We start from the raw sequence: 11,622 nt of genomic DNA, 5'->3' as shown, positions 1-11,622 counted from the left end.
AAACCTAGAGGTAACAACCATTTCCTTTATGAAGACACCCGTGGGTGTTTTTCTTCTTTGTCACTGGTGAACACACATTAGTCATTTGAAAACTCACTACTACATGAAAACCCTGGAGCCTTCCACATTTCAGTGCATCAGCCTGGAAGTCATTAATGCAGACCTCTGATGCCTCTGTCAGAGCAAGTATGAACATGGAAGTAAGGGCAACATGAGAGGACGCGTTTTGAAGAGTTGAAAAAAGAAGAAGACAGATTAACACACAGGAAGTAGGAAGTGTGATCTGCGATATCTCCAGTTTGTGTGTGTTCGATTGTGTGTCAATGTGTGTGTGCGGTCTGGTTGGGTTTATGTGTGAAATGAAACACTGACCTATGGTATGAGTTGAGGACAATGTCTCTGAAGCTACCTCGCAACTGGGACTTCAGCACCTTCAAGGCTGAGACAGCTCGGATAGGTAAGCCAGTGGCCGTGCTGCGTTCACTGTCAGCAGAGTGGCTGCAGCTCTTCACATTTCAGGCACTAAGCCGAGTAACAGTAGCAACCTGAGACTGTACAGAGTATCTGTACGTATCCACACAGCAGAATAGATGTGTTTTTTCAAGAATATCTGTCTGTCTATCTATCTATCTATCTATCTATCTATCTATCTATCTATCTATCTATCTATCTATCTATCTATCTATCTATCTATCTATCTATCTATCTATCTATCTATCTATCTATCTATCTATCTATCTATCTATCTATCTATCTATCTATCTGTCTGTCTATCTATCTATGCATATGAATTCAGGGTAAACTGATTCTTAATGTGGGGTTTTGGCCATCCTGGTGGCTTGCTGTGTGGTGACTGTAACCAGTGTTGTTTTTTTTTTTACACAAATCACTGTCATCTAATATAGAGCCCCCTGACATAGCACATTGAACTGACATTCAAAACTTTGAGTCAAGTCCTAAAATTAACTCCCAGTGGTTTCAGTTAGACACTGACCAACGTTTGAGTGTGCATGCGTGTGCACATTGCAAATCTTTGTGCAGTCATGTGTTTTAAAGTTACCATCCTGCAGTCTAGACTTACAAATTATGTTTGCATAGAGTGGAATCAGTGCAATACCATGCCTGGTTCCCTCTTGGGCTCGGATGGCACAACAGTTGCAACACTGAAAGGTGAAAGAGGTTTGCACACAAGCAGTGACTGGATAAATTCTATGCAGCTACAGACCTGCTGCTGTTCACAACGTGCTTTATTTCAGCTCTAATCACTTGTACAATCAGTGGTACTGGCTGTTCAGCGCTGTGGAAGGAAGTTGCTGTGTATAGGGCGTTTATTTTTTTCTGCTTCATTTTGACTGAATATCAACTGTTGCTATTATCATGCTCTTGTTTCAGTGTGAGAGCATAACTTCCTCACAGCTGATGACCTCCTGGTGATTTTTTTTTTTTTTTACTTTGAGATGTTTTGTGGACCGCATCAGATTGCAGACATTATACCCTGGAACAGGAGTGACGCAGGCTTTCAGCAGGAAACTGACACAAGAGCTCTGACTTTGTGGATGTCTGTATGTGACTGCATGCCTACATATATGTGAACGTGCGTGTTCATGTTCATCTGATAAAGAGGACAACCACAAACCTGTCAGTGTTCAGGGATGAATGTTATATGATGATTTACAGATAAACTACCTCATGGAGGATTAAAGGACTAGTTTGACATTTTGGAAAAATTTGCTAATTTTCTTTCTTGTTGAGTTAGATTAGAAGATCGATACCATTCTCATGTCTGTACTTTAAGAATGACGCTACAACTAGCAGCCATTTCGCTTTGCTTAGCATAAAGACTGCAGGCAGGCTGAATCAGCAAACCTGGCTTTGTCTAAAGGCAACAAAATCCACCTACCAGCACCTCTAAAGCTCAATGATTAACCTCTCATATCTTATTTGTTTAATCTGCACAAAAACCGAAGTGTAAAAACAATTTTCATGGGAGGTTATGTGCTTCACTAGATATGATATGTATATGTACATTAGAGAGGTTTAGAGATGTCACATCCATCTATTAAATACTGGTAAATTGCCAGTTAACTTACATTAGAATGAAGATTGGAAACAGAGGGAAATAGCTAGCCTGTGTCTGTCCAAAGTAAGATTAAAATCTCAATAATACTCTTTTATAAATTGTAGTCCAGCACAAAACGGCCTGTTTTTGTACGGATTACTATAAAAAGGTCAAATAAAGTGTTTATGAGTCAGATTAAGTAGTGTTCTAGCTTTATGTTTAGAGTGCAGACATGAGGGTGGTATCACTTTATGTCTCATCATGACCATGAATTTAATGATATGATAAATGTCTTAAGTTGTTTTATATATAAAAAGCCTCCACACAGTCGGTAGCAGTATAATTTCTCCTTTCTCTGATGTGAAAGTCTTGACATAAATTGCTTTTGATGCTGGACATTGAACACATCTTGCTGTGAGAGTGTAGGCTCAACACAAACTGAGGCTGGTGCAAAGGAGCTGTGTGTTTGTCAGCTGAGGGTGGGGTGTGTCATCGGCCTCTGTGTGTGGGCTCAGGGTTCCTCAACAGCACTTTAACTTTCCACTAATCAAGGGAGGGTGATGCTTTTAAAATTAGACCAAAGACTCAAACCTCTAGGTGGAGACCTTGAAAGTATCGCCGGGCCTCTAGCAATGATATGGCAGCTTCCTGTTTACCCGAGTGCAGCCCTTCTTCTTCTCTTCTTCTCTATCATCTTGCTCAACAAGACACGGTGAATTTAAGAACAACTGAGCAAGTGGGCTCAATCTCAATCCAGCTATCTCGGCAGTCCCACCACCCTGCGTGTTACTCAGACCGTCTCCATCAGACTCTGCCTTCTCTGGGCCACGTAGGCCTCTGCCTCTGTTCTTTCATCAGTCCACTAAAGCATCACATCATGGCCTCTCACAGGCACAGAACTCAAGGGTGACTTTCTTCAAAAAAAAAGTCTAAATCAGATGTGCCAGTTTCATTTCAAGTGAGGTCTGCACACAACTTACTCTCTGACCTTTCTATCTTATTGTTTGATGGTCAGTCTCTTGCAGATCACTGTGTTATTTATGTAGAACAATCACAGCTGCATACATGCACCTTCCACAGGAAACTGGCCTGCTCAGACCAGAAGTTTCCTTTCAGCCTGATATAGGTGGGGATAGGTTACAGAAAGCAGGCCCCTTCAGCACTGATGATGCATATTCATGCTAAAAAGAGGAAGTGTTCTGCTGCAGTTGAGTATAGCACAGATGTTTTGGTAACGTTTCATCGCTCCAGCTCTGACACAGCACGTTGAGGATTGTTATTCATGGTACTTTCTTGTGGTCTTTGGCAGCACGATCCAAGAGTGTGATACCTGGAGAGGGAAGCCCTGGCCAGGGCTCACCGCGCTCCCCCAGGTCCATGGAGAGGCCACTGAAGGCTGGCTGGCTCAAGAAACAGCAGAGGTCTTTAGTTAAGAACTGGCAGCAGCGTTACTTTGTGCTAAGAGGAAGCACTCTGACCTATCACAAAGATGACAAGGAGACCACCGTCCAGGTGAGACGCTGGGAATTGAGTTGTTTTTAGCAGTTACTAATGCTGTTACTTTAGGTGTGATGTATTTTTTGCTCTCTTCTCCATAAAACACATGTGCATATTATATACAACTCAAGTCATACAAATATTACGAATCCCCATATTAAAAGGGTACAATAACTTTTTGAGTTTGGCACATTTAATTAGTTATATGTAAGGATGTGACTGTCATCAACATGATTTCTCTATTACATCATGACCTATTTCTTTTACATTCACCGATGTGAGCCAGTAAAAGCAAACCAGCACTATCTAACTACACATTTACTAATATAAAGTTAGTATTGTTTGCATCAATTGTCTTACATATTAATAGATTAATAGGAAATGTGTCCTTTATCATTATCATCATATCAACACCACAGAGCTGTGTGACTAACTTTGCTCACTTCCTGTGAACAAAACACATGATAGTTGAAGCCTCACCCGGCTAAGTCCCTGTAGTCTTTGTGAGCTTTCCGTCCATGGGGGTCAAACACAAGATGGTCATCCTCTCATGACAAAGCAGAGCAAACATTAAAAATACACCCCCGTCACTGACTGGAATGTCAGTGGTGGTTACACATGGGGGGAAGCAAAAGCCTCATTGTGCTGTACCCACCCATGTTTGTAGACCATATTAATGCATAGCATATCAAGAACAAACAAACACGTACATCTCTGGCCTGCATTTCTTTAGGGTATAAAATGTTATGAGGTCACTTCATTCTGCTAAGTTTCTCTTCTGTTCACCTCTCCTCTTACATGTGTTTGTTTTTCTCCCCTCCGTCTGATTTCCTGTTTAGAAACGAGTGGTAGTGACACAGGAAGGGAGAGGAGCATTCATGAAAATGTGATGAAATAACCATACACTGAACACTGACAGTGAACACGGAGAGGCACATACTTTGGGAAATCAAGGAGTGGGACTGTGGGTGGGGAAGGGGAAGGGGAGATAAAGGAGGTGGACTGGGAAATACTCTGTACTGTATATGTTGTGATGATCACAGAGCATGAGAAGATCCCAAAACAAATAATAATAGATAAAGAGTGAGCGTTTTCTGGTTGGTTCTTAATATGACAGATGTGTGGATTGGACATTCGTCTAATGTGCTTCTTTCTTTGTCTGTCTGTGCTCTCGTTTTTGGTCTCCAGGGAGTCATCCAGCTGCGGTTCAGTAAAGTTAATGAAATCCCTTCAAACCCAGATGACCCTGGGAAGTACCTCTTTGAGATCATACCACGTAAGCATGCAATCAACACTTTTGGTTAGCAAAACTGGCCTCAGGCATATTTATTCTCACACCTAAGGATGGGGTTTGTGAGTAGTCTTTGCTCCCTTTATTGCCTTGTATAATCTATTTTCTGTCTTCTTCATAACTTAGAGAAAAAACATTTCCTTAATGATAGCATTTTCAAAATATGGGACTATTTCCAATTTTGTGTCACGCTTCTCTTTCTATCTATATGAGACAACACTTTACCTGCGTAGTAGGAAGTCAAAAACTACCTTGAACTGATGGCAACACTGGAAATACTTATGGAAGTTTGACATTTTGTGAGCTGTGCTGTACTAAGATGCATCCTTCCAACAACACCCATCGTTTCACAGGTACAACCGGAGACAGGGAGCGATGTCCCTACGTGTTCATGGCAAACTCCCCGAGTGACCTGGAGGAGTGGGTCCGCACTCTGCGCAGGGTCATCGGAATACCAACAAGTGGAGGTGCAGTAAAACACTACACTGTTGTGGAAGCTGGGGTCATGTATGATGCTGCAACTGTCCAATGTGACTTTTCTGGAAATTAAAGGAATAGTTGGACATTTTCAGAAATACATTTACTCTCTTTATTACTAAAAGTTTGATGAGATTGGTACAGTTCTCTCTGTACGCTAAATATGTAGCTGGAGCCAGCGGCTGGTCAGTTTTGTTTTAGCATAAAGACTGGAAATGGGGAAACAGTTATTGTGCTGACTGACTATAAAAAAACTATAAAAAAATCTGCACTCAGTCAAGTCAGCAGCAGCAGTTAGCTTAGCTCAGGGTAAAAAGATGGAAACCAGGAAGTCACTGCTCACTGCCAAGAAACAGTCCAGCACATAATCCACGTAAAAGCAACATGTGAAAACATGTTCTTTGTGACACAGGCCAGCTGTTTCCCCCTGCTTCCAGTCTTCATGCTAAGCTAAACTAACCACCTGATGGCTGAGGCTTCATGTTCACCTTAGACACGAGAGTGGTGCCTATCTTTTCATCTAACTCTCAGCAAGCGACTTAGCAGAGTTCTCAAAATGCTGAACTATCTCTCTATAAGTAAATAAACGAAGATAACCTTCATTCTTTCTGATTGATCGTACTGCATGCAGATTAGTGGTCCAAGATGTCATGTCTCACCTGTCAGCCTCTCTGCAGTGTTTGGAAGGGGTCTCATGGACACAGTAACATACGAGCAACGCTTCGGGCAAAACCTGGTCCCGATCCTGGTGCAGAAGTGCGTGGAGTTCATCAAAGAGCATGGTCTGGATGAAGAAGGCATCTTCCGCCTCCCTGGTCAGGACAATGCTGTCAAACAGTTCAGGGACGCCTTTGATGCAGGAGAGAGGCCCTCCTTCCCCAGGTAACACACTCGCTGTCCCCTCAGTACAAGCTGGAGCCATATGAACCAACAAAGATGAGTCATGATTTCAATATTGTCTGCCTCAGTATTATACTGGTTGTTTATTGGACGTCCTTAAGCTGAACTCATTCTAAAACAACATCTTCATCTGATTCCACACAAATATGTTTCAGTAATAGTAGTAGTGGTTGTATTGTGCATATGAGTGCGAAATACAGTATATAAAGTGGTTATAAAGTAGTTTATTCACCACATCAGCGGGCTCACACGTGTCAAAAACACTATAAATGACTAAAAATGTACATAAAATCATTTTAAACCCACTTTCAATGTGATTGGAAAATGTATGAGCTTTAAGAACGCCACTGCTATATAAGGAGAAACGTCCTGACCTAAATCATCAGCATCAGATTTTTCTTACTGAGAAAACAAGGAGAGCTGAGAGAGATGCAGAGCGGCTGATAGATTGCTGTCTGCTCAGTTGAAAGCGATACCACATCCTGTTCTAGCAGGCACACAGGAGGAAGCCTGTATTACTCAACATCATAAGCTCTGAGCACTGTTCATTAAAACATGTAACCTGACTTGTTTGGCTGTAATCCATTGTGAACAGAGTTAAGAGGGGTTACTGAAAGATGCTTTACTACAAGCTTGAGGCCAAAAACAAAACAAGATTTATTGTTTCCCCTTGAATTGTTTTTTTTTTGGTAAACAGCAAAATGTAATCTAAGCCTGTTGCAGTAGTTAAATGAACAAATGGAAGGCAGAGGGATGCAAAACAACCAAGAACAGCAAAATCCTAGAGCGCTTCGTAAAACAGACCTTAATGAGTCCAGTAAAATATTTACACAGATCTAAGTTGGAAATTACTCTGATAAAGCTGACACTCTTTGGATTTATGCCATTGGCCGCAGTGACACAGATGTCCACACAGTGGCATCGCTGCTCAAGCTGTACCTGCGTGAGCTGCCTGAGCCCGTGGTGCCTTGGACTCAGTACCAAGACTTCCTGGACTGCACCAACATGCTGGACTGCAGCAGCACGGAGGTAATGCTTATATACCTATACATCCATATATTGTACATGCATGTTCATGAAGCTACCTGTGACATTTTGAGTGTACGTGTCCTTTAATCTCTCACTCATGTGTCCTGTCAGGGTTGGGAAAAGTTGGAGAAACAAATCGCTCTTCTCCCGAGGATCAACTACAACCTTCTCAGTTACATCTGCCGGTGAGTAGAGGCAAGAGACTAAAAGCATTATGGGAAAACCGTGCCTTTGTGGTAAGAGAGGGCATCCTATCTTTGGAAAGTTATTTGTTCACAGGCATGTCCCGCTTCTTCTGGCTTCATCTGCCAGTTCTCACAAAATCCTTCTGGTAAAAAACAAACATCAGCCCCATGCAGGTCTGAGACCAGTTTCCAGTCCCAATGCACACTGACCTGCATCTGGAACTTTGCTGATCTTTTTGTTTTGCAGGTTTTTGTTTGAGGTGCAGCTACATTCAAAGGTGAATAAGATGAATGTGGAGAACTTGGCCACTGTGATGGGGATCAACCTGCTCAAACCTCAGATTGAGGATCCCATCACTGTGATGAAGGGTAAGAATGCGTCACTGACGTGTCCTGAACCAACATGTTGGATGTGTATCACCTTGTGACTTTGGATAAGTCTAATATTCTCTATTAGCTGTATAAACTGTGTAGCTTCCCATGTATGCAAATGATTTATGACTAGTAGTTTTATTAAGCAATGACATTGGGCAATACTGCAGCCTGACTACATCCTTCTCTTTTTTAGTAACTGTATTTAGTGAAATAAAACAAGCCCTTTACAAAAAAGACCTGACAAGTTAGGAAGGCATATCTCACTTAGATGCTCATATCTACTGTCTGTAATAAGCTCAAGTGAATTTTCAAAAGATTGAAGAAAGCGAATCAAGAATTTGCATAGGAACCGAGTGATCGCAATCTTTTCACATTTGTTTGTTTCTTTTCGCAGCAACTCCTCAGATCCAGAAGCTGATGACAGTGATGATCAGACAGCATGAGACTCTGTTTCCTCTCTCCAAAGACGTGCTCCCCCCCGCTCCCTCAAAAAAGGCGGAAAGCCAAAAGAACTCTCCCCGAAGCTTTGTGGGCTGGGAGTCTGCAGAGGTACGAGCAGCTGACCACACATCAAGACCCTTTCATACTTTTAATGTCCATGTTCTGCTATACTCAAGTTAACACTAGGGCATGCACTAAAAACAGGACAAGGCCAGGGCCAGTGGAAAAACAACACACAGCAGAATATCTAAAAAAAAAGCCACGTATGCATTGGGAAAGCCGTGTTGATCTACTGACAAAATCACATCAGTGGAAACAAATTTGCTGATAAGTTTAAAAGCGCCAACAGTTGTTAAGAAGATATAACACCTTAAAAGTGATCCTGATTTACCTTTTGACAGAGCCTGCGAAGCGAACACTCAGTGCAGTGATATATCAAATGGACAGATGAGAGTGGCATTCATCTTCACATCTCAGCCACAGAGTGAATAAGCTGACCTGCCAATATTAAACCACTAGCAGAGATTTTGAATAGAGAAGCTATTGACAGCTCTACACACAGATGAGACAAGACCTTTATCTGTCACATACACAGTTATACACAGTATAATGCGCAGTGAAATGTTCTGAGTATGAAAGTATGAAATAAGCACACAAAGTGAAACAATAAGAGTAGAAACACAACGTAAAAGCACACGTATAAAGATGGAGATAAATAATTCAAAAAGTCTAAAACTGTGCCAAATATGTGGCTGTATAAACAAGCATGACAGAATATTGCAGGTTGTGAATAGATTGTCCATAAAGTCTATTGTTCCAGGTTCAGCAGGCGGATGGTCTGAGGAAAGACTGCTATAGTATTAGACACACACGTGTAGTATATATTCCTGTCATTTAGCTTCAGTTATGTGTTTGTCCCAGATGGGTGATGCATCTCTATCTGAGTCTCCAGAAGAGGAAGAGGACAACGACAGTCCAGGTCCTGTCAGAAACTGTAGCCCATCCCCAAATACACTTAAGGAGCCTCGCTCACCCTCCACAGACGACTGGCTCGGAAGTCCCCGCAAACGCACCCAGACCCTGCCCACCTTCAACAGCCTCCTTACAGGGGTGGCAGCCAAGACGGAGGTCCTCAACCGGTGGAGTCGCATCCAGGAGAGTGTGGAGGAGAAGAGCGGGACATTGTCGGAGGACATTTTTAAGATCCTGGACCTCCGGAGTTCAGGTTCATTGTTCGGGGGTTCTCAGATCAAAAACAAAGAGGAAGAGCATAAGTTAACAGCCCAGAGAGAAGGTGACAGCACAGGTTCTTCTACTGCTGATCCCCAAAAACCTGACAGTGACTCTCGACCTCCCCTGGTGCTGCCGCAGCTACAGAGTGTAGGAAGCCTGAGAGGGAGCAGTTCAGTCCAGCAGGTCGCTAACAGGTCTGAGGGGAAGCAAGACAGCCAGCAGCTTGTAGACAGGTGAGTTCAGCCGAGGTTTCGCACACAGGACGACTACCCCTACATGTCGAATACACTTTTTCATATAAGTTTGAAGGAAATATGGATGAAATTCTTCATTATCACAAAATAAACATTTTAACAAGGTTCTCAGGTGAAAACACAACAACATATACACCTACAGCCCAAAGAGGAGCAAACAGTCCTTCAATTCAAACATCTGAAAAGTTAAAAGGAAATGATGAAAAGAAATTTCCCAAGGGAATGTGGCACCTTTGACCTTACACTGCAAAAAGTTGTATTTTGACAACTTGTGTTTCATATTCAGCCTTTTTTCTTTCCAAAAATGAATTGAGAATATTGCAGACATGTCAGTCAGTGTCCTGGACTAGAACAGAAAAGTGAAAACAGGTGTAGAAATTCTTTGGCTCAATATTACTGTTGACTTCTTTTTTGAACTAGATTAATTTGCTTTTGCAGAGGCAGACACTGACAGACATTCCTTAGACTGAATTATTTCTTCTTTCTTTCTTATTATTTGGAGTTTTTACTTTGTATCTAACCCCTCTGTGTCTTTGACTGTGCCCTGCAGTTTGCAGCAGGAGAACAAGGAGCTGAAGGCAACAGTGGCAGAGCTCCAGTCTGCCCTGGAGACAGATCGCCGTCATGTGGCAGCTCTGGAGATCTGCCTGAGGAATGCTGAGCGCAGCCGAGATGAAGCCCTAAGACGCAACAAGGAGCTGCAAAAAGACGTTTAACAGTTCCTCGCCAGAGAGCCACAAGCTCCCACCTAACAGTCATTTTGCAGACTCACTAGTTTATGACTTCTTTAACCTCAACAGAGTTAATTTCACATGAACCAGTTCTGGAAATTACCACCATCCTCCAGTGGGATGCTGGATCGTTTCCATTGTTGCCCTGTTTTGTCCTCATGATAAATTATTGCCTCATTTGTTTGTGCCCGTGAGGAAAGTCTGTCGGAGAACAGTTATAAATAGGCTTCAATGCCACTATCCATGTTAAACTTGAAATGCAACACAAGTTTGTTCCTCCCCAACGCAGGAGTCATGCCACTGTATGTGAACTGCCTTGAGCTGGTGTAGCTGTTCTACAGGACATATAGGAAACGAAACACCACACAAAATTGCATGGACATGTTGCAACTTGAAAATGCAAGAAATGAGGCCCGACGACATCAGGGATCAACTGGACTGAATAATGTTAATGATGGATAAACTATGTCATGTATGGAGTAAAGAATCCATTGTTTGATGTTTCATTTGTGAGGTAAATTATTAAGACAGCACACATGTGTTTTTGTTGATGCATAAAACGATCTTACACTACACTACATAATGACTACACCAACACATCAGTATACCTTTTTACAGTATTTGTACATCATTGCTGAGAAGCAGTGATAACTGCACGTCAGAGACAACTGAAGTGATTACAAACGAAGCAAAAGGTTTTTATAATGAAATAAAAACAGTGAGTTGGCGTCCTATCAGGACATTGCCAGGGCTATTAACAGCAGTTTGGCAGATAAGATAAGATTGACAATGAATGTCAAACGTTTATGGCAATCTTGGTTTTTGCTACATTTTAGTCTGTCTTTTAGATAGCCCTTTTACATTGCTCATATTCAACTCATAAAATGCAGTTAGTTTAATTAAAGCTGCAATGATCAATATCCAGAATTATGTGTAACATGGGGGGTGACTCGTAGTGACAAACCCGCAGAGAATTATCACCTGACTCTGCAGTTCCCCTGAGTGCTACAAGATTTTAGTTTCTTTCAGCTCATAGCTTTCTTTTTACAGCCTGCAGCTTTACTGTTTTGGATCTCAACAACCTTGTTTCCAGATGCAGCAGGCAGCTTTTTTCAGCAAAGAATCTGTGTGCTATCTACCCACTAAACAG

At 42.0% G+C, this 11,622-nt stretch overlaps 1 protein-coding gene across 1 annotated transcript; it reads left to right on the top strand.

The window, feature by feature from the left end:
• Positions 1-160: 160 nt before the first annotated feature.
• On the top strand, positions 161-10,976 carry arhgap25 (Rho GTPase activating protein 25). Its single transcript, XM_070834488.1, has 11 exons — positions 161-457; positions 3,369-3,571; positions 4,745-4,832; positions 5,201-5,314; positions 6,002-6,206; positions 7,121-7,253; positions 7,365-7,438; positions 7,686-7,807; positions 8,208-8,362; positions 9,176-9,720; positions 10,292-10,976. Exons 1-11 carry the CDS (start codon positions 394-396, stop codon positions 10,455-10,457), a joined length of 1,869 nt encoding a protein of 622 aa, XP_070690589.1. The 5' UTR covers positions 161-393; the 3' UTR covers positions 10,458-10,976.
• The last annotated feature ends 646 nt before the right edge of the window (positions 10,977-11,622 follow it).

This window comes from Pempheris klunzingeri, chromosome 7, assembly GCF_042242105.1.
Source record: "Pempheris klunzingeri isolate RE-2024b chromosome 7, fPemKlu1.hap1, whole genome shotgun sequence".
NCBI classification, from domain to species: domain Eukaryota; kingdom Metazoa; phylum Chordata; class Actinopteri; order Acropomatiformes; family Pempheridae; genus Pempheris; species Pempheris klunzingeri.
This window is presented reverse-complemented; position numbering and strand designations above follow the sequence as displayed.

Excerpts from the sequence above, each read along its gene's own strand:
- arhgap25 (XM_070834488.1), top strand. The coding sequence starts at position 394 with ATGTCTCTGAAGCTACCTCGCAACTGGGACTTCAGCACCTTCAAGGCT. Across the intron at positions 4,833-5,200 it reads CCTCTTTGAGATCATACCAC|GTACAACCGGAGACAGGGAG; the intron begins GTAAGCATGCAA and ends ATCGTTTCACAG. Across the intron at positions 7,254-7,364 it reads TGGACTGCAGCAGCACGGAG|GGTTGGGAAAAGTTGGAGAA; the intron begins GTAATGCTTATA and ends GTGTCCTGTCAG.